The 19991-nt window shown below is 45.7% G+C and overlaps 1 protein-coding gene across 14 annotated transcripts in view; it reads right to left on the bottom strand.

The window, feature by feature from the left end:
* Nucleotides 1-8841: 8841 nt before the first annotated feature.
* The window catches only part of UBAP2 (ubiquitin associated protein 2), a 61457-nt gene continuing 50307 nt past the window's right edge, over nt 8842-19991 (bottom strand). For 9 of the 14 annotated variants that reach the window (XM_073680406.1, XM_073680405.1, XM_073680412.1 and 6 more), the window contains exons 23-28: nt 11756-11970; nt 11549-11648; nt 11352-11474; nt 10532-10599; nt 10215-10457; nt 8842-9522 (exon numbers count right to left, since the gene is read on the bottom strand). In XM_073680406.1, coding sequence (XP_073536507.1) covers nt 9427-9522; nt 10215-10457; nt 10532-10599; nt 11352-11474; nt 11549-11648; nt 11756-11970 — 845 coding nt within the window. In that variant the 3' untranslated portion in view covers nt 8842-9426. The remainder of the gene's footprint in view (nt 9523-10214; nt 10458-10531; nt 10600-11351; nt 11475-11548; nt 11649-11755; nt 11971-19991) is intronic. The other 5 variants (XM_073680416.1, XM_073680419.1, XM_073680417.1 and 2 more) reach the window with 3 other exon arrangements.

The following is a 19991-nucleotide window of genomic DNA, read 5'->3' as shown; positions in this document are numbered from 1 at the left end:
TATAAAAAACCTCCACAGACTGGAGACAAACCGAATCCTGCGGTAAAGAAAACGCCCAGGATTGAGGGTCTCCCAGCAGCAGTGAGATCACAATTCCCACCCGTTGCTCCTCACTTCCGGACGAGTAAGGACGAAGTTTAAAGTACAGTTTGCAGGCCTTCTTGAACACAAAAAATTTGTCCCTACCTCCTGAAAACCTGTCCGGGAGGGCAACCTGGATGTGCCTACCTGCAGAGACCCCCACATTAGCGACCTGTAGCCGCTGATGTTATTGCTGAACCTCACAGCAGAGGTCAGTCACCTCCAGAGACAGAAAGTGCAGCTGCTCTGTGAGCTCTGCAACTGAACCCATACCACAAGAAAAAAAAAAACACGCCCGAAAAAAAATAACAAACCCAGGTGTCAGGTTTTTTTTTTCTAAATGTACACGGCTGGTGATGTCACGTGAGGTGTAGGAAAGATTAAGTGCAACACGAAGGGAAGAGAGGAAGGGAGCCCAGACACTAGGGAACGGGGGGGATGATGAGACCTCCTAGGCTGATCTGATATCACCCTGTCTCAACTATCGTCCCTATATTGCTTCCTCATCAATCCACAGGAACCTAACCCCTGTATTTCCGTAGAGCTTGATCTTGGGTAGGGAAGGGGGGATGAGCACTAACAATTAAAGACAACAAGGGAGACAAACACGGGGGAAAGTAACTTAGTCTGAGCTGACTTCAGAGAGATTACACAACACGTTTTCTTAGCACCAGTGAGGAAGTAAGCAGACTGCAATAGCTCCAAGCCTTCACAAGGGAACATGTGAATATCACCGGCACATCCCTGTAGCAAACAAAGTATTTAATCACCCAGGCCTGGGTGTCAAGTAGCAGGAGGTAGGTAGCCGCTGGGTCCTAGAGTGAGACATACAGTATCTAAGAAGGTGTCTGTAATGCCAAACGAAGAGATCTTCATCAACCAACTGCAGGGCGACTGTCTGTCACATCTGACACACCCGTGACACATACATACAGTTAGGCTCAAAAAATTTGGACTGTGACCAAATCATAGTACGTCATAAGAAGGTGTCAGTTCCTGCTATACCCATCATGGATTTAAACTGTTACTGTGTAAAAACACGCAGCGACAGCTCCTCGGCAGTCACAAACAGCTGACTGGCACGGCTAGGGATGCGGGACCAGTTACAGCGTGAAATATCAGCACTTCCTTGCACGATCACCGCACCTGGCTGAGTAATCCTCCAGATGCAGCAATCGATAGTGATCGCGGCATTTAGATGGTTGTGAGAGGGAGGGGGCTCCCTCTCTCATTCCCATTGGCACCACCTTGACAAAATCACGGTGAGCTGATGGTTGTCATGCCACCCGAGGGTTAAAAGTTAAAGTCCCATAGACGGACTAAGTGTAAAAGTAAAAAAGGGGTCTGAAAAAAATTGCAAGAATTATCAAAAAAATAAAGAACAAAAAATATTACACAAAGAAAAACGCTTATTTATGTAAAAACATATATAAATTACACATATTTGGTATCATCACACCCAGAACGACCTGATCCTTAAAACTGTCACAATATTTAACCCCTTCGGTGAACACCGTAAAAAAAAAAAAAAGTGGTGAAAAAATTATGCTTTGTCATCATACTGCTGAAACAAGTCGAATAAAATGCGATCAAAAAGACAAATGTAAATAAAGATGGTATCGCTGAAAACATCATGTGCCGCAAAAAACAAGTCACATATAGCTCCATCAGTAGAAAAATAAAAAAGTTATAGCTCTCAGAATATAGCGATGCAAAAATGATTTTTTTCTGTAAAAAAATTTTATTGTGTAAAAGCGGCAAAACAGAAAAAACTATATAAATATGGTATAGCTGTAATTGTACTGACATGAAGAATAAAGCTGTCTAATCAATTTTACCACACGCGGAACGGCATTAAAAACTAAAATTCAGCATTGCTGATTTTTGTTCATTCTGTTCTGACTCCCAAAAATCTGAATAGAAAGCGAAATCTTGTGCTTGAAAAGTGGTACCAATTAAAACGTCAATTTGTCCTGCAAAAAACAAGCCCTCACATGACTGTCGGCAGAAATATAGAAAAATTATAGCGCTCAAAGGTGATGCAAAACTTTTTTTGGAATAAAAATAAGTGTCTTTTAGTGTGTGACAGCAGCAAAACATAAAAAAAACTATATATAAATCTGGTATCACACCGACCTGAAGTCGTCTAATTACTTATACCGCACAAGGAATGGCGTAAAAAAATCAATAAAACCAATTCTTCACCGGCTGTTGATTTGTTCATTCTGCCTCACAAAGATTGCAGTATGGTTCGGCGCACCTTTATCCTGCGCTCCACGCTGAGTGCTTACACCGGGGTTTCCGTGTAGATATATTAAATACGTGGTTCAGATGGAACCACCGGCGGAAGATTCCCTATTATGAGGCAGATGGAGGCGCTGTGGATGCCGTCTGGCCTTTGATCTGGCAGTGTCTATCTTTTTAGGTGTGCATAAAAGTGTGGTCAGCCACAATTTCGTGCATCTCTTAAAAGCCGGATACAGCCAAACAGAACTCACACATAGTCCAGAGTAACTTTGCTGCCTTATTAGTGAATGGATCACTTGGGGGTTTCATGTGAATCACATATTTTGTAGATTTAGATGGAAACCCTAAGTAAGCGCTGATCATAGAGTGCAGGAGAAAAGTGAACTGATACAAAATGTTCTGTACCCCAAAATGACAGCAATAAAAGCTTCTATTTAATCCACAAAATACAAGTCCCCACTCAGGTCCGTCATCTGTTAATATACAGTTATATGAAAAAGTTTGGGCACCCCTATTAATCTTAAGCTTAATGTTTTATAAAAATTGGTGTTTTTGCACCAGCTATTTCAGTTTGATATATGTAATAACTGTTGGACACGGTAATGTTTCTGCCTTGAAATGAGGTTTATTTTACTAACAGAAAATGTGCAATCTGCATTCAAACAAAATTTGACAGGTGCATAAGTATGGGCACCCTTATCATTTTCTTGTTTTAAATACTCCTACCTACTTTTTACTGACTTACTAAAGCACTTTTTTTGGTTTTGTAACCTCATTGAGCTTTGAACTTCATAGTCAGGTGTATGCAATCATGAGAAAAGCTACTTAAAGTGGCCACTTGCAAGTTGTTCTCCTGTTTGAATCTCATCTGAAGAGTGGCATCATGGGCTCCTCAAAACAACTGTCAAATGATCTGAAAACAAAGATTATTCAACATAGTTGTTCAGGGGAAGGATACAAAAAGCTGTCTCAGAGATTTAACCTGTCAGTTTCCATTGTGAGGAACATAGTAAGGAAATGGAAGAACACAGGGACAGTTCTTGTTAAGGCCAGAAGTGGCAGGCCAAGAAAAACATCAGAAAGGCAGAGAAGAAGAATGGTGAGATCAGTCAAGGACAATCCTCAGACCACCTCCAGAGAGCTGCAGCATCAACTTGCTGCAGATGGTGTCACTGTGCATCGGTCAACTATACAATGCACTTTGCACAAGGAGAAGCTGTATGGGAGAGTGATGCGAAAGAAGCCGTTTCTGCAAGCACGCCACAAACAGAGTCGGCTGAGGTATGCAAAAGCACATTTAGAGAAGCCAATTTCTTTTTGGAAGAAGGTCCTGTGGACTGATGAAACCAAGATTAAGTTGTTTGGTCATACAAAAAGGTGTTATGCATGGCGGCAAAAAAACACAGCATTCCAAGAAAAACACTTGCTACCCACAGTAAAATTTGGTGGAGGCTCCATCATGCTTTGGGGCTGTGTGGCCAATGCCGGCACCGGGAATCTTGTTAAAGTTGAGGGACGCATGGATTCCACTCAGTATCAGCAGATTCTTGACAATAATGTTAAAGAATCAGTGACAAAGTTGAAGTTACGCAGGGGATGGATCTTTCAGCAAGACAATGATCCAAAACACCGCTCCAAATCTACTCAGGCATTCATGCAGAGGAACAATTACAATGTTCTGGAATGGCCATCCCAGTCCCCAGACCTGAATATCATTGAACATCTGTGGGATCATTTGAAGAGGGCTGTCCATGCTCGGCGACCATCAAACTTAACTGAACTGGAATTGTTTTGTAAAGAGGAATGGTCAAAAATACCTTCATCCAGGATCCAGGAAATCATTAAAAAAGCTACAGGAAGCGACTAGAGGCTGTTATTTTTGCAAAAGGAGGATCTACTAAATATTAATGTCACTTTTCTGGTGAGGTGCCCATACTTATGCACCTATCAAATTTTGTTTGAATGCAGATTGCACATTTTCTGTTAGTACAATAAACCTCATTTCAAGGCAGAAACATTACTGTGTCCAACAGTTATTACATATATCAAACTGAAATAGCTGTTGCAAAAACACCAATTTTTATAAAACATTAAGCTTAAGATTAATAGGGGTGCCCAAACTTTTTCATATAACTGTAAATATAGGGGGTTTCCACATGACTGGTAGCACAAAGGCTCTGGAAAAGGGACGTGGCTCCCACCAAAAGAAATCCAGCTAAATCTGCTCCCAAATCCTTCCTTCTGAGTCCCATGGTGTGTCTAAACCACAGTTAGCTTCCAGGTTTGACATTGCTGTAGTGAGAAGAGCCCACTTAATTTATCTCCAGTCACATGGTGGGCACAACGTACGGGCATTACAATGGCAGGTTTGCCTTTTTTTTCAGTTTGAAACATCCATTGCGGGTTGTTTCTGGGAAAACACCCAAAATTGTCACTACACTTGTAGATGAATTCCCAGAGGGGTATAGTTTCCAAATTGGGGTCACTTGAGGGGGGCTTCTGCTCTTCTGGCACTTAAGGGTCTCTGTATATGGAGTCCACAAACTATTCTAGAAAAATCTGCGCTCCAGGAGGCAAATAGCGCTCCTTCCCTCCAGAGTCTTGCTGTGTGGCCATCAGTACTGTACAGCCGCATGTGAGGTATTGCTACGTTCCTGATCAATTTTACCTATTTTCCCGGGGGCTAAAACAACATTTTAATGGAAAAAAATGTAATTGTCTTTTTTTCACCACCCAGTGGTATAACATTTTGTGGAACACATGTGGTGTCAACATGCTCACTGCACCACTAGATGATTTCATTAAGAGATGTAGTTTGTAAAATGGGGTCTCTTATGGAGGTTCTGCTGTCCTGACACCTCAGAAGTTCTGCCAATGTGACATAGCACCCACAAACCATTCCAGTCAAATCTGCACTCCAATATGGCGCTTCTTCCAGTCTTTGCTTTGCACTGTGGCTGAAAAGTAGGTTCCGACCACATATGGGCTAAAACAACATTTTAGTGGGCATTTTCACATTTTCTGTGAAATAACTATTGATTTAAAATGCTCAGTACACCTCTTTAGGGGAGTAGTTTACAAAATGGGATTACTAGTGGAGGGTTTCTAATGATTAGGTATATCAGGGGCTCAGCAAACGTGACTATTTCAGACACTTTTGCACTTTTTCCTCTTCAAGCCCTACCATGCACCCAAACAGTAGTTTTCCACCACATATGGAGTATCTGTGTACTACGGAGACATTGCAAAAAAATTTTGGGATCCATTTTCTCCTGTTACCCTTGTGAAAAAGCAACATTTTTGTGGGAAAATTTTTCATTTTCTCCTTTCAAAGTGCTTTAATTCCTATGAAGCACCTAAAGGGTTAATAAACTTCTTGAATATGGTTTTGAGCACTTTGAAGGATGAAGTTTTTAGAATGGTGTCACTTTTGGGTATTTTCTGCCACATAGGCTTCACAAAGTCACTTTGTACGTGATGAAAAAATGACGATAAACTTTTAACCCTTCTAACTTTCTAACAAAAAAATTATATTTAAAAAATGATGCTGATGTAGAGCTATATGAAATGTTATTTTTTACTTATTTTGTGTTATAGAATTATCTGATTTAAGGGCAAAAAATGTAAATGTTTCAAAATTGCAAAATTTTCTAAATGTCAAATTTTTGATATTTTCATAAATGTAAATCATATCTACCAAAATTTTCCACTAACATGAAGTACAATGTGTCACTAAAAAATCTCAGAATCAGTGGGATGTTGAAGCGTTCCAGAGTGATTACCTCTGTAATGCAGCGACTTGCTGGCATTACGGTAATGGTCCAGGATGTGTTTTTCCTGACCATGTACCTTCCCCCTCAGGTGACTGGTCACATGACTGTGACATAGCACAGGTCCTGCGCGCACAGAATGTCTGTCTGATCACATGACTGTGACATCAGCAAGGTCCTGTCAGAGTGTGTGTGTGTGCGCGCACGGGATGCATATATAAACCCTGCTTGATGGGAGACAGGTGTTCAGTGAGAGAGGCGTAAGGCCTGTTCCCGTGTGTGTGGGACACCGACCGTGTGAGGCCTGGTGCCTGAAAGGTCGAGACTGGATCCTGTGTGGATGCTAGTGGCCTTGGAAGGCAGAGGCTTGATGAAGAGTCCTGAAAGGCAGAGCCTGGATCCTGTGTGGATGTCAGTGGCCTTTGAGGGAACGACGGCTGGAGACCCCCACCTGGGAAGCCGCAAAGCCACAGTGGTGGCAAGCCTAATGGACTGCAGCAGCTAAACCCGGTAAAGGTAATACACTGTGTTATATGGACATTAATATGGACATTGCTATGTTATTACCTTGCTGAAGGCTGTACCTGGAGCAAGTGGGCCGGTCTGCCACTTGGCTCGTTAACATTACATATATATATATATATATATATATATATATATATATATATATGTGTCGGCATGCCACTGAGTTGGACCCGGTGAACTGTGGTTTATGAAGTGCAATAAACTGCAGCATTGTGAAATACCGGAAGGACATTGCTGGTGTGCTTTGATTTACCCGGTGCAGCGAGTATCCCCCATTATGATGACTAGTGCTGCCTTACACCTCATAAAGTGACACTGATTAGATTTAAAAATGAGGTGCTGTCATCAACGTACAAAGTGGCTTGGTCCTTAAGGGATTCAACGAAAATATCCTGTGAAACGTTTAGGAATAGCAACCATTTTTGTACAAAGCCTCCCCATTTTAGGGGCTTAAAAGTAAGTGGACAAATTAATTTTACTATAAATAAAATGTTCATTTTTAACACTTTGTAGAGAATCCTGTGCAGGCAATGACTGCCTGAAGTCTGGAAGGCATTGATGTCACCAAAAGCTGGGTTTCCTCCTTTATGATGCTTTGCCGCCTTTACTGCAGTGACTTCAGTTGTTGCTTGTTTGTGGGGTCTTTTTGCCTTAAGTTGAGATCTGATGATTGACTCGGCCATTGCAGAATATTCCACTTCTTTGCTTTCGCACTAAGTTTTGGGTCAATGTCCATCTGTACTGTGAAGCGTCGTCCAATCATCCTTGCAGCATTAGGTTAAATTAAGCAGAAAGTATCGTCCTGTACACTTCAGAATTCATCCAGCTGCTTGTCTTTAGTCACATCATCAATAAACACTAGTGATCAGTGCCATTGGAAGCCAAGCATATCTGCACCATCACACTGCCTCCACCATGTGTTACAGAGGATGTGCTGTGCCGAGGATCATGAGCCGTTCCAAGCCTTCTCCATACTTTCTTCTTCACATCATTCTGGTACAGGTTGATCTTTGTCTCATCTATCCTGTGAATGCTTTTCCAGAACTGGGCTGGGATCTTTAGATTATTTTTGGCAAAATCCAATCTGACCTATTTTTAAGGCTGATTAATGGTTTGCACCTTGTGGTGAACCCTCTGTATTTGCTCTCCTGAAGTCTACTCTTTATGACTTAGATACTGAAATACATACTTCCTGGAGAGTGTTCTTCATTTGGGTGGATGTTGTGAAGGGGTTTTTCTTGGAAAGGATTCTGCGATCATCCACCACTGTTGTATTCCATGGAAATTTAAGCCTTTTTGAGTTCCCAAGCTCATCAGTGCGCTTTTTTTCAGCCTAATGATTGAGTTTCTCTTCAATTGAGAGCTCCTTTGACTGCGTGTTGTGGGTTCACAGCAACAGCTTCCAAATGCAAATGCCATATCTGGAATCAGCTCCAGACCTTTTACCTCCTTGATAGATTAATGAGGGAATAAACCTATGCAGCCCATTAAAGAGCTTTTGCGATAACACAGCCAGTCTATAGGGACAGTGGTGGATGGGGTCACTTTGGCTTAATACCTGCATGGTTATTAAGCGTTCTCACTTGTCCGCTTCAGCTTCACCAATTTTTACAATCAGACACTGCTGGCTCGCCTATGTAAGAACAGGAGGGTAGAGGTGCAAGACACAGCATAGACTTTATTTAAGAAACTGATATACAGTCGAAACTTCTAATAACAAGTCCTCTAGACAGTAAACTCCGGTTCTGTTGTGACAGAAGAAAGTTGTAAAACTTATACAAATGTTTTTGTTGTTTTTTTCTTGCCGCTATCTGGGATCTTTCTACTTTTGCTTGACTGTGTATTCCGGATCATTATTTTACAGTTTGGGTGTTAAGGGGGGGGTTGATAAAAATAAATACATTAAAAAAATACATTAAAACAAGACAATGTAAGGGGCCCTTAAAAAAAAAAAAAAAAAGGACGGCGGGGTGACGATAATGACCTAAAAAAAAAAAAAAACGTCTGGGTAGGGGGAACAGCGTTGCCTCGTCTATAAACAACAAAGTGCAAAGTTCATGCAGAGATCGGCACCAACATTAAGACGTACAGAGGAGCTGCAGATGATGCTTAGGTTTTATTAAAATAAAAAAATAATAAGATGTCATGATAGTGATAACCAACAGAACTGTATGGAGTCCACCATTTTTTTTTTTTTTAATATAAACATGGTTCCGAATTGTTTTTTTAGCTGATGAAAGATGAATAATAATTAAAAAAAAACAAAATCTCAAGAGTGGCAGAGGGAAATGGAAATATGAGACAGAAACGTAGAGATTCGTCTTTTTCGTCAGAACAATAACATTTATCAGACTTAAATAAGTGGGGGCCGTTCAGTTTTTTTTTTCTTTTAAAAATGGCACTTTTCTTACAAACCAATGAGCTTAAAACAAAACAAAACAAAAAATAGATATATATTATATTATAGATTTTTTGCACAGATGCAGATGTTAATTGAATGCCCCCTAAAAAAGAAAGGAGAGAAAAAAAAAAAAAAAAAAAAAAAAAAAAAAGGACGACTGCAAAATGCAGAAAACCACATTTAGGCTCTATTACATTTACAAATACATACATAAATATATTACATACACCAGCAAACCAAAAATAAAGCGGGTAAGTGTCGCACTACGGACGTGTTCGCGGACCGCTCCCGCACAGGTATTTGGGCTGATCACAGTTGTCTTTTCTGTAAAGTATTCAAATTAATGGTGGGGTCCAGGAATGCGCAGTAGCATACTCTTCCTCTGGGCTGCCGTGAAACGCGTCAGTTTGTCCAGTATGGGGAACTGGTGTAGGCCGTCTTGTTTGCCTGAGTCTTCTGCTGCATGGAGTTTGGTTGGCTGCGTTGGCCAGACCCACCCTGGTGGATATAAGTAATAACAATAACGTATAATACAACTATATACACACAGACAATGTTTCATCCCCTCGAAGATCACAAAGCAGTCAAAGCAGACATTTAGTGAGACATGCAAGCAGAAGCCGGGGCTAAATCTGTACTATGTCTCCCGTCAAACTAGGTCCACAATCTGGCCATGGATGGTTCAGGTTAATTAGCTTGGCCATCTCCCCTGGTGAGGATAATTAGGTGCCCCCCCCCCCCCCCATACATGGTATGTATTGCAAGAAGAGTCTTAGAATTTACATATAATGACTTTATGATTAATATTTGCACTATGTAGGGGTGTCAAGGTCTCATCTGCACCAGAAAATAGAGTGAAAATGCTGCATTCCCCCCAATCCCTCCCCGCAGGTGTCCGGCACAAAAGATACAATTGCAATCTGCTGATTAAAAACAATTTTGTGGCAGTTTTCAAGCAATTTTTTTTATTTTAACATTTAAGCGCAATTTTGTATTCAAAGATGCAACTGCGATACTACATGCTTTTTTCAGGCATGTACCAAAAAACACTGCAGTTCGGTCGCATCTCTAAACGCAAAGGGCATGAGTTTTCATGAAATCGCATCATTTTGCTTGAACTGCTGTTAAATGCAGATGATTTTTTTCCCATTTTTTTAACAAAAGGAGCATGTGTGGGGAGCAGCACGTACCGGAGCGTTCTGAGACAACAGGATCTGGTAACTGCTGGGAGGACTTCTCACCTGTCCATCCTGCTGGAGGTGGTGATGGAGCAGCTGGGAGTGCGGCTGTTGATGAGCAGGGAGAATATGCAGGAAAGGGGCTGGCGCGTAACCTGCAGCGGCTCCAGGGTTTAAGGGCCCAGTTGATCCAAGAGCAGACGGGAGACTGAAGGGAGGTGGTGTGGCTGCATGGAATCCCTGCTTGTCAAACGTCTGTGAAATACAAAGTGTGGTCAATAGTGTCCGTACCCCACAAGCACGAGTCCGAGAGACTGACAGACACTCACCTGAGTCTTGTTATAGACAGAGCCGCTGATATCGGGCACGCCGCTGTTACTGGAGCTCACAGAGACACCTGCATCAGAGAGCAAAATGGTTAATGCTGGCGCATCACTGGTCAATGACCTATCTGACCTCAGAGACCCCAAATACCTAGAACACACGAGGCCCCTGTACTAAGTAAGGGCCGGGGCCCATTTAGCTTCTCTCTGACAAACACCCAGAGGCTGTATCCGGTAATGCAAGCTCCTTGTGTTATGCCGCATTCACACATCGGTAATTCATGGAAGGTCTGCAGGTCTACAGACCCAAACTCTACAGCTTCATAGGCATGTATGAGGCTGCTAAGTTTGTGTCCGGGGATCCACGGCCAGTCCACGAATCGTGGACCGCACTTAGACCATAACGCAAGGATGAGTTAATCAGTAATTTTTAGCAGATTTTCCCCTGTACATAGCCTATAAAGGGGTATTCACATCTCCAACATCCTATCCCAATATGTAGGTGTAATAATAATATTTGCAAATAAATCAAATTAAAAATGTATTGTAGTGCTTCTGATTCGCTATATGTCGCTTAACCCATGTGCAGGGCATTGCAGTAGCTTAGGTATCCATGGTTACAACCACTAACCGCAAATTGTCACCATGAGTGGTCGTAACCATGTACATCTAAGCTACTGCAATGCCCTGCACATGAGTTAATCAGAAGAACTATACTACATTTTAATTTGAAATATTTGCTAATATTATTACACCTACTACATATTGGGATAGGATTATGGAGCGGGGAATACCCCTTCTTACTCCTCTGCAAAGAGTTACTAACCTTTTCCTGGGCCAGCTCCTGCAGCCTTGCTTTGTGCTTGCGCTGACGCACTGTAACCACCTTTGCTGTAATCTCCGGCTGTCGTTCCCTGGGCCAGGTCGTCATAACCTGTTGGAAAATGGACTAATCACATACACATAATGTGTAAGGATCAGTAAGAAACACAAGCCTGGGCCGGACGACCGATTGATCATTACCTGCACTGTAGCTGTGTTGACCGTACCCTCCGGCCTGTTGAAAAGGCGTGGACGCTGTGTTTAGATTAACCCCATGTTGCTTGGCTGATGCAGGAGGCACCTAAGGAAGACAAAATGACGGAAAAAAAAAAGCGTATTAGCACCCCATGCCTCCCTAGCTCATCAATCAAAAGGTGCACTGTGTCCACAACTTATGCCGATACTTACAAACATGGTGGGGCCGTACTGGAAAGCACTCGGCACTCCTGGTACGCCGGCGTAATAAGGTAATCCTGTGTAGCTGTAGCCAGGTGGGAGCGTGGGGTTCAGGAACGGCTGCTGGGCCGTGTGGTGCGTTTGCGTCTGATTTTGTTGAGGTTGGGCTAACGTTGTTGCAGGCGCAGGAGAAGCGGAGTCAGCTCGGCCAAACTTTGCTACATCACCTGCAATTAAAAAAAAAATAAAATAATAATGCACGGTATCAGAATTATCAAGGCACATACTGAAGAAAGGATCTTCCCACTGAATCTTAAATAGTTTGGGTAGTAATTAATGTGAAGAGAAGTGGGAGCTGGGTAGTAGCACCTGATGTACCATCAGCGGACCCCTAAAGTACAGAGAATATGTCGTAAAGGAAATCCATACATGCAACACTGTATCAATAGAAGAGATCTTAAAAGGAGTAGTCCCAACTTACAAGTTATCACTTATCCACAGAATAGGTGATAAATTGCTATTGCTGGGACAATCACCGATTCCAACAAGGGGAAGGTCCTTAAGTGTCCTGTGTGAATGAAGCATGCGCTCTATTCATTGTCCATGGGACTGCTGGTCCCATAGCGCATGAAATGAGGAATAATGGTGTGCACGCACGGCCAACACGGCACTTCACAGCCCCCTTCTCATGGTCCAGGCGATCAAAAAAAGTATAATTACTTGTACTGTCAGGGAAATATTGAGGAATATTGAAAGTCTGTCATAGATAATGACCAATTCTCCCTTATTCCCCTTTTGGTCAGTACAAAGCTGTCTCCATAAAAATCTCAGCACAAAGCCCCAATTAACACAGCCATGAGTAAAGGTCCGGTCACACTAAGCGACGCTACAGAGATCCCGACAACGATACGACCTGTCAGGGATCGTTGCTGCGTCGCTATGTGGTCGCTGGTGAGATGTCAAACAGTCAGATCTTCCCAACGATGCGGCGACCCGTAACGATCTGCATAACGATGCACGCCTATGTGTTTCTGTGTCTGAGTCGTCAACAAGGTTGTTGGTAAGGTGTCAAACACAGCGATGCATGCTACCCAGCGGGACCTCAATGATCAAAGAAGAGGGATTTTTGGTACTCACCGTAAAATCTCTTTCTTAGAGCCTTCATTGGGGGACACAGGACCATGGGTGTATGCTGCTGTCGCTAGGAGGTTGACACTAGGCAAAAAAAGGAAAATAGCTCCTCCTCCGCAGTATGCACCCGCCTACATGCACCAAGCTCACCAGTTAGTGGCTAGAGCAGTAGGAGAAGCATAAAATAACCACTATGCAATGCCCAACGGGGCACAACCATGAAAACTAAATGAGATGCCCAACAGCGCCAACTGAGATGCCCAACAGGGCCAACTGGACATATGAAGGCTCCAAGAAAGATTTTACGGTGGAGGAACTTAAACAATTAACTATGCAATGCCCAACGTGGCACAACCGCGAAACTATATTAGATGCCCGACAGGGCCCACTGTAGCTATGCCCAAAATCAGGGAGGGTGCTGTGTCCCCCAATAAAGGCTCCAAGAAAGATTTTACGGTACCAAAAATCCCTCTTTCTTTATCGCTTCATTGGGGGACACAGGACCATGGGACGTCCCAAAGCAGTCCCCTGGGTGGGAGAACCGAAGATAGTCACAGAGTAGGTCAGACTGCGGCAACTGCCGCCTGCAGAACCTTCCGTCCAAGACTGGCATCAGCAGAAGAATAAGTGTGGACCTTGTAAAACCTTGAAAAGGTGAGTAGAGAAGACCACGTTGCGGCCTTACAGATTTGAGAGGCCAAAGCCTGATGGCGGACCGCCTAAAAGGCCCCCACTGCCCTGGTGGAGTGAGCCCTTACTCCGGGAGGGGGAGATTTGCCCGAGATGCGATGTGCCTCCAAAATGGTCGAACGTATCCAACGGGCGATGGTTGACTTGGAAGCAGGGAGACCCTTGCGGTGCCCCTCAGGGATGACAAAAAGGGCATCAGAGCGCTGAAGGGAGGCCGTTCTAGAAAGGTACACACGTAGAGCTCTGACCAGCTCCAGTTTGTGCGGGGACTTCTCCCATGGATGCACAGGAGCAGGGCAAAAGGAAGGCAAAACGATGTCCTCATTAATGTGAAAAGCGGAAAACACCTTTGGCAAGAAGGAAAGCAACCGGCCTGAGCACTACTTTGTCTTGATGGAATACCAGAAAAGGCGACCGACAAGAGAGGGCTGCGAGTTCTGCGACCCTTCTAATAGAGGTAACAGCCACCAGAAAAGCCACCTTCCAGGAAAGGAAAGAGGCTGGAATGTCCTGAATGCGTTCAAACGGAGGCTGTTGTAGGACACTTAGGCTATGTGCCCACGATGCAGAAAATTTCTGCAGCATTTCTGCATCTCCCTGGCAGAAAAAAAGCATGCAGATTGTGCATGCGTTTTTCCTGCAGAATACATGCGGATTCACATGCATTAACGCATGTGTTTCCGCATGTGGACTCACAAGCACTTTCCAGGCTATAGCATCACTTGGAAAGTGCTTGACAACTAGGTCACACTGTATAAATCCATGCAAACAGCATGGATTTATATAGTGTGACCGTAAAAATTAAAAAATAAAGCTATACTTACCTCCGATGCTGCCGCGTGTGCTGTCGCACTCGTCCGGGCTTCTTCCGGGTTGCCGGCACATCGCGAGACAGCCTGCGGTCACATGACCGCGACGTCATCTCAGGTCCTGGAAGGAGAAGCGCTGCAGGGGCCGCTGGACAGGTGAATATAAACTTTATTTATTATTTTATTTTTTTTTTTACAGGTACAATGGTACCCAGGTCTGGAGGAGAGTCTCCTCTCCTCCAGAACTGGGTACCATCCGCACATAGAAACGCATATTATCCGCGTGTACAAATGTACAGACACGGATATTATGCATCTCAATGCAAGTCAATGGCGGCGCTTCCGCTGCGCTTCCGCAAAATTAATGAACATGCTGCAGATTTATAAGCGCTGCAGAAACGCTGCGGAAAAATCCGCAGCATGTGCATTGACATTGCGGAATGCCATTGGGGACCATGGGGTGCAGATTACCATGCGTTTTTGATGCGTTTCCGCTGCGGAAATTGCGCAGCGGAAAAGCATGAAAAACGCATCGTGGGCACGCAGCCTTAGGACCATATTAAGGTCACATGGTTCCACTGGAGGGCGATAGGGGGGCGCTAGATGGGCCACCCCTTGTAGAAACGTCCTGACCTGAGGACGACCAGCTAAGTTACGTTGGAATACAATGGACAAGGCCGAAACTTGGCCCTTGAGAGTGCTGAGAGAGAGTCCCGCCTCTAGGCCAGACTAAAGAAAAGCCAAAATGACTGGCAAAGAAAAGGACATAGGAGTTAGCTGATCCTGTTCGCAGTGACGAAAAAAGGCTCTCCAAGTTCTGTGGTATATGCTCGAGGTAGCGGGTTTTCTGGGGTTAATTAGGGTCTGAATGACATTGTCACAAAAGCTCGCCGTCTTCAACGACTATACCATTAAATTTAGAGAACTCGAACTCTGATGAAGAATAGGATCCTGAGAGAGGAGGTCCGGGCGGTCTGGTAGTCTCCAGGGGGAGTTGACAAGCAGATTTACCAGATCTGCGTACCAGACTCGTCTGGGCCAATCTGGGGCTACTAGGAGAACTGGTACTCCCTCTGTCTTGACCCTTTTGATGATTCTAGGGATCAAAGGTAGAGGTGGAAAGAGATAGGGCAGTTGGAACCGTGACCATGATCGCGGGACCGAGCTACAAAGGATGGAACCTTGTGGTTTAACCAGGACGCCATGAGGTCGACGTCCGGCGTGCCCCACCGTAAGCAGATTTGGTGAAACACCTCGGGATGGAGAGACCATTCTCCTGAGGCGAGGCCCTGCCGACTGAGGAAGTCGGCCGCCCAATTGTCGACCCCTGGGATGTGGACTGCTGAGATTGCCGGGACTGTCTTCTCGGCCCAAAGTAGCACTCTTGTCACCTCTTTTAAAACGGGCTTGCTGCGAGTTTCTCCCTGATGGTTTATGTATGCCACGGCCGTGGCATTGTCCGATTGTACACGGACTGGGAACCCTGGCAGGATCTTCAGCTAGTGACGCAATGCCAGGTAAATCGCCCTCATCTCCAGAATCTTGATGGTAAGGGAGACTTCGTGGGGACTCCACCGGCCCTGGACCGTGTGTTGTAGAAAAAAACTGCCCCCCCAACCGATGTTACAATTCCCCTTGTTCGAAGAATGGCCATAAGTAAGCCGTCCTTTTTAGGGACGACGAAAATATTGGAGTAAAAACCGGAAAACCTTTCCTGAAAGGGAACCGGGACTATGACTCCTGAGTGCAGAAGGGAGGTGATGGCTTGAAGGAAACCGGGAAGCAGAGATGGTTGCGGGGGCGCGACTTGAGAAAACGTGATCGTGGACTGGAATCAAACTCGATTTTGTAGCCGGAAGTCACGATTTCTTTGACCCAGGCAGCTTCTATTGCCAAGAGCCAAGAATCTGTGAACAGAAGGAGACAGCCGCCCACCCTGGGGGAGTCCTAGGTGGGAGTGACCCGTCATGCTGAGGAAAACCTGTTGATCGAGATCGTGATCCAGAGGAGTTGGAGGAGCGACTCTTTGGGCGCCAGTTAGGCGTGGGCCTAAAGGAGGGCTTACGACTGTCCCGCTGTGCTGGAGTACGGTCCTGTTGAGAGGAGGGGTTCTGAGCGATCTGACGAAAGGACCGGAACTGAAGGGGACGTCTCCTAGGAAAAAGGGCGTTTGGGTCTGGGCTGGGGGAGAGAGGTACTCTTACCCCTAGTAGCATCAGAGATGATCTGGTCTAGCTTGGATCCAAACAGCCTGGAACCTTGAAAAGGAAGATTAGTTAGAGATCTTTTGGAAGCCGGGTCGGCGTTCCAGGCTTTAAGCCAAAGAATTCTACGTAAGGCAACGAGATTGCTGGAAACCTGGGCTGAGCATGCAGCGGAGTCGAGGGACGCCGCAAGTAAATATTTTCCAGCGTGGCCGATTTGATCAGCTAAGTCGGCCAGATCGTCCGGGGAGGCCCCTGCTAGGATGCCCTGTGTGAGCAGTTTGGCCCATGCAGACACCGCTTTTGATACCCAAGTTGAGGCGAAGGAAGGGCAAAGGGAGGTGCCCGCAGCCTCAAAGGCTGACTTAGTGAGGGCCTCAACCTGTCTATCCGTGGTATCCTTAACCCCTTTACAACCCATGACGTCTTAGTACGCACATTTGCGTACCCCCCGTTCAGTGAGGGCTGCTGCGCTGAGCCCTCACTGAACCGAGCACATGTCAGCTGATTCTTACAGCCGACATGTGCCCGCAACAGCCACGGGTGGAATCGCGATCCACCCGTGGCTGCTAACATGTTAAATGCAGCTGTCAATCTCCGACAGCGGCATTTAACGTGCGCTTCCGGGTTGCGCGTCATGAGCCCCACCCATCGGCGACCCCGTCACGTGATCGCGGGTCACCGATGGGTGGGCATGACAACCCAGGGCCTGCAGCAGACGCCTGTGTTTGTCATGATCTAGTCGCTATGAGGGCCACCTAGTGGTCGGCACTCATAGCACAGGCCATTTCTGCTGCATGCAGGGGATCTGCTGGTCCCCTGTATGTAGCAGAGCCGATCAGACAACTGCTGCTTCTAGTCACCTATGAAGACTATTGAAGCATGCAGTAAGTGAAAAAAAAAAGTTTTTAAAAATATAAAAAAAATATAAAAGTTTAAATCACCCCCCTTTCACCCCATTCAAAATAAAATATTAAAAAAAAACTCCTACATAGACATATTTGGTATCGCCGCGTTCAGAATCGCCCGATCTATCAATCTAAAAAAAGAATTAATCCGATCGGTAAACGGTGTAACGAGGAAAAAAAATTCTAAACGCCAGAACTACGTTTTTTGGTCGCCGCAAAATTGCAATAAAATGCAATAACGGGCGATCAAAATATCGGATCTACCCCAAAATGTTATCAATAAAAACGTCAGCCCGGCGCGCAAAAAATAAGCCCTCACCCAGCCCCAGATCACGGAAAATGGCGCTATTTTTTTTTTTTTTACCAAATTTTGGATTTTTTTTTCACCACTTAAATATAAAAGAACCTATACATGTTTGGTGTCTATGAACTCGTAATGACCTGGAGAATAAGAATGGCAGGTCAGTTTTAGCATTCAGTGAATGTGGTAAAAAAAAAAAATAAACAACTGTGGTATTGCACATTTTTTTGCAATTTTACCGCACTTGGAATTTTTTTTCCCGTACACGATATGGTAAAACTAGTAATGGCGTTGAAAAGTACAACTCGTCCCGCAAAAAATAATCCCTCACACGGCCATATTGTCCAAAAAATAAAAACGCTATGGCTCTGGGAACAAGGGGATCAAAAAACAAAAAAGCAAAAACGACAAAACCCAAGGTTGCGAAAGGGTTAAGAGAGGAACCGTCCGGAAGAGACAGTACCGTCTTGGCGGAAAGGCGAGAGACGGGAGGGTCCACAGATGGGGACTCCGTCCATTTGCGGACAAGGTCATGGTTAAAGGGGTATAGGACGTTTAACTGTTTCTTTCCTGTAAAGCGCTTTTCTGGATGCTCCCACTGCTTCTGAAAAACACTGTCAAATTCTGCATGGTTAGAAAAAGTGAGTGCAGGACGCTTAATCTTTTTGAAGGAAACTGAATAGTCCCGGGAAGGGCTCTCGTCTTCTGTAACATGCAGAGTCTGATTGACAGCCGTTATAAGGCTGTCTATCATGTCCTGGATCTTGGAATACTGGTCTGTGTCAGAACCAGAGTCTGAATCTGATGCTGTGTCAGATCCCGGGGCGACCTCCGGGGAAGAGGTGTGAGACGCAGGGAGCACCTTGGAGTCTGGAGAGCTGGAGGATGAGCTTGTGCGAGTCCGTTTCTGAGAACGTGCCGTCAGTCTGCCCCTGTGAGGAGGGGGCAGGAGTGCCTGCGAATCGTCTCGTCTGCGGGGACGTTCGGAGCGCTGGTGGCCGTGGATAACATAGGCAAGCGTTCTGGTAAGCGTTCTAAGACCTGCACCAGAGATTGAGAAACCTTGGTGAGGTCAGAGACAGACTGTGACATAGCAACAGCCCACTCCGGAGGGGAGGGGGTTACCACGCCCTGAGCGGCGGGGGGATCTTAGGGTGCCAGCATGGCGGGAGGTTTGCAGGTCGAGCAGAAGGCCGTAGTGAGACCCGCGGGCCACTTAGTACCGCAAAGAGCACAGGCGTAGTATGTGACAATGTGAACGGACTGAGAGCTCCCTGGGTTTGGGCATATGTGCCTGACCAGGGATACTGCAGAGGAGGGCGTTGTGGGCAGGGAAGGGTGGGGGTCGGTGTCAGGACAGAGCCTACCCGATCCTGCAGAGAAGCGGTCCCAAGTCCCCGTGACAGACTCCGAAGGTTAGGCTGGAGCGGGTCACAGTAGGTGCCGACGGAGTAGGGAGCTGCGTGCGGCAGAGTGATGGTGTAGGGGGAGGAGCAGGGGACGCTGCGTTGATGACGGAGCGCGTCAAGGCTCCGATAGGCGGATGGGAAGGGGGGCGTGGCTTGAAAGACCCCCTTGATAGGTCCGCGGAGGGCTCGAGGGCGTGACTGAAGCGTCACTATGTTCCTCGGCCCTGGTTGGTTAAATAGGAGGGGGCGTATAGCTGTCGGAGTCGTACCGCCCACCGGACACGCCCCCCAACGGAGAAAAGCGCGGCAGATTTGCCTCGCATACATAATGAAGAAGAAGGAGGAAGTACAACCCACGATCCCCGACGGAAAAAAGCGCGGCATCACCCGCAGGGACCACCGTCTCCCTCCCAGGCCGCTCCGAGGAGGGGGCTGGGGTGGGGAACAGGCTAGGACTGGCCACCGAAATCACCCTGAGACACCCTAAGGTGACAGGGGATAAGTCCTGCCCAGCCGGTCCGAGAGTGGGCGATGTGGGGGTAGCCACACTGCGCTCTTGGTCGCATGTGGGTTAACAGGGGACGCAGTGTTCCCTGTTAGCCTGAAGAGCTGCATCTGAAAGAGAAAAAACAAGGATTACTAAACACAACAAGGTTGGATCTGTGAAGATCCAGGTCTGCCTCCTACAGACACTAAGCTTAAACTGGTGAGCTTGATGCCTGTAGGCGGGTGTATACTGCGGAGGAGGAGCTATTTTCCTTTTTTTGCCTAGTGTCAACCTCCTAGCGACAGCAGC

Source organism: Phyllobates terribilis, unplaced genomic scaffold (assembly GCF_046119375.1).
Source record: "Phyllobates terribilis strain yellow unplaced genomic scaffold, ASM4611937v1 Scaffold_1__5_contigs__length_1240528914, whole genome shotgun sequence".
NCBI classification, from domain to species: domain Eukaryota; kingdom Metazoa; phylum Chordata; class Amphibia; order Anura; family Dendrobatidae; genus Phyllobates; species Phyllobates terribilis.
This window is presented reverse-complemented; position numbering and strand designations above follow the sequence as displayed.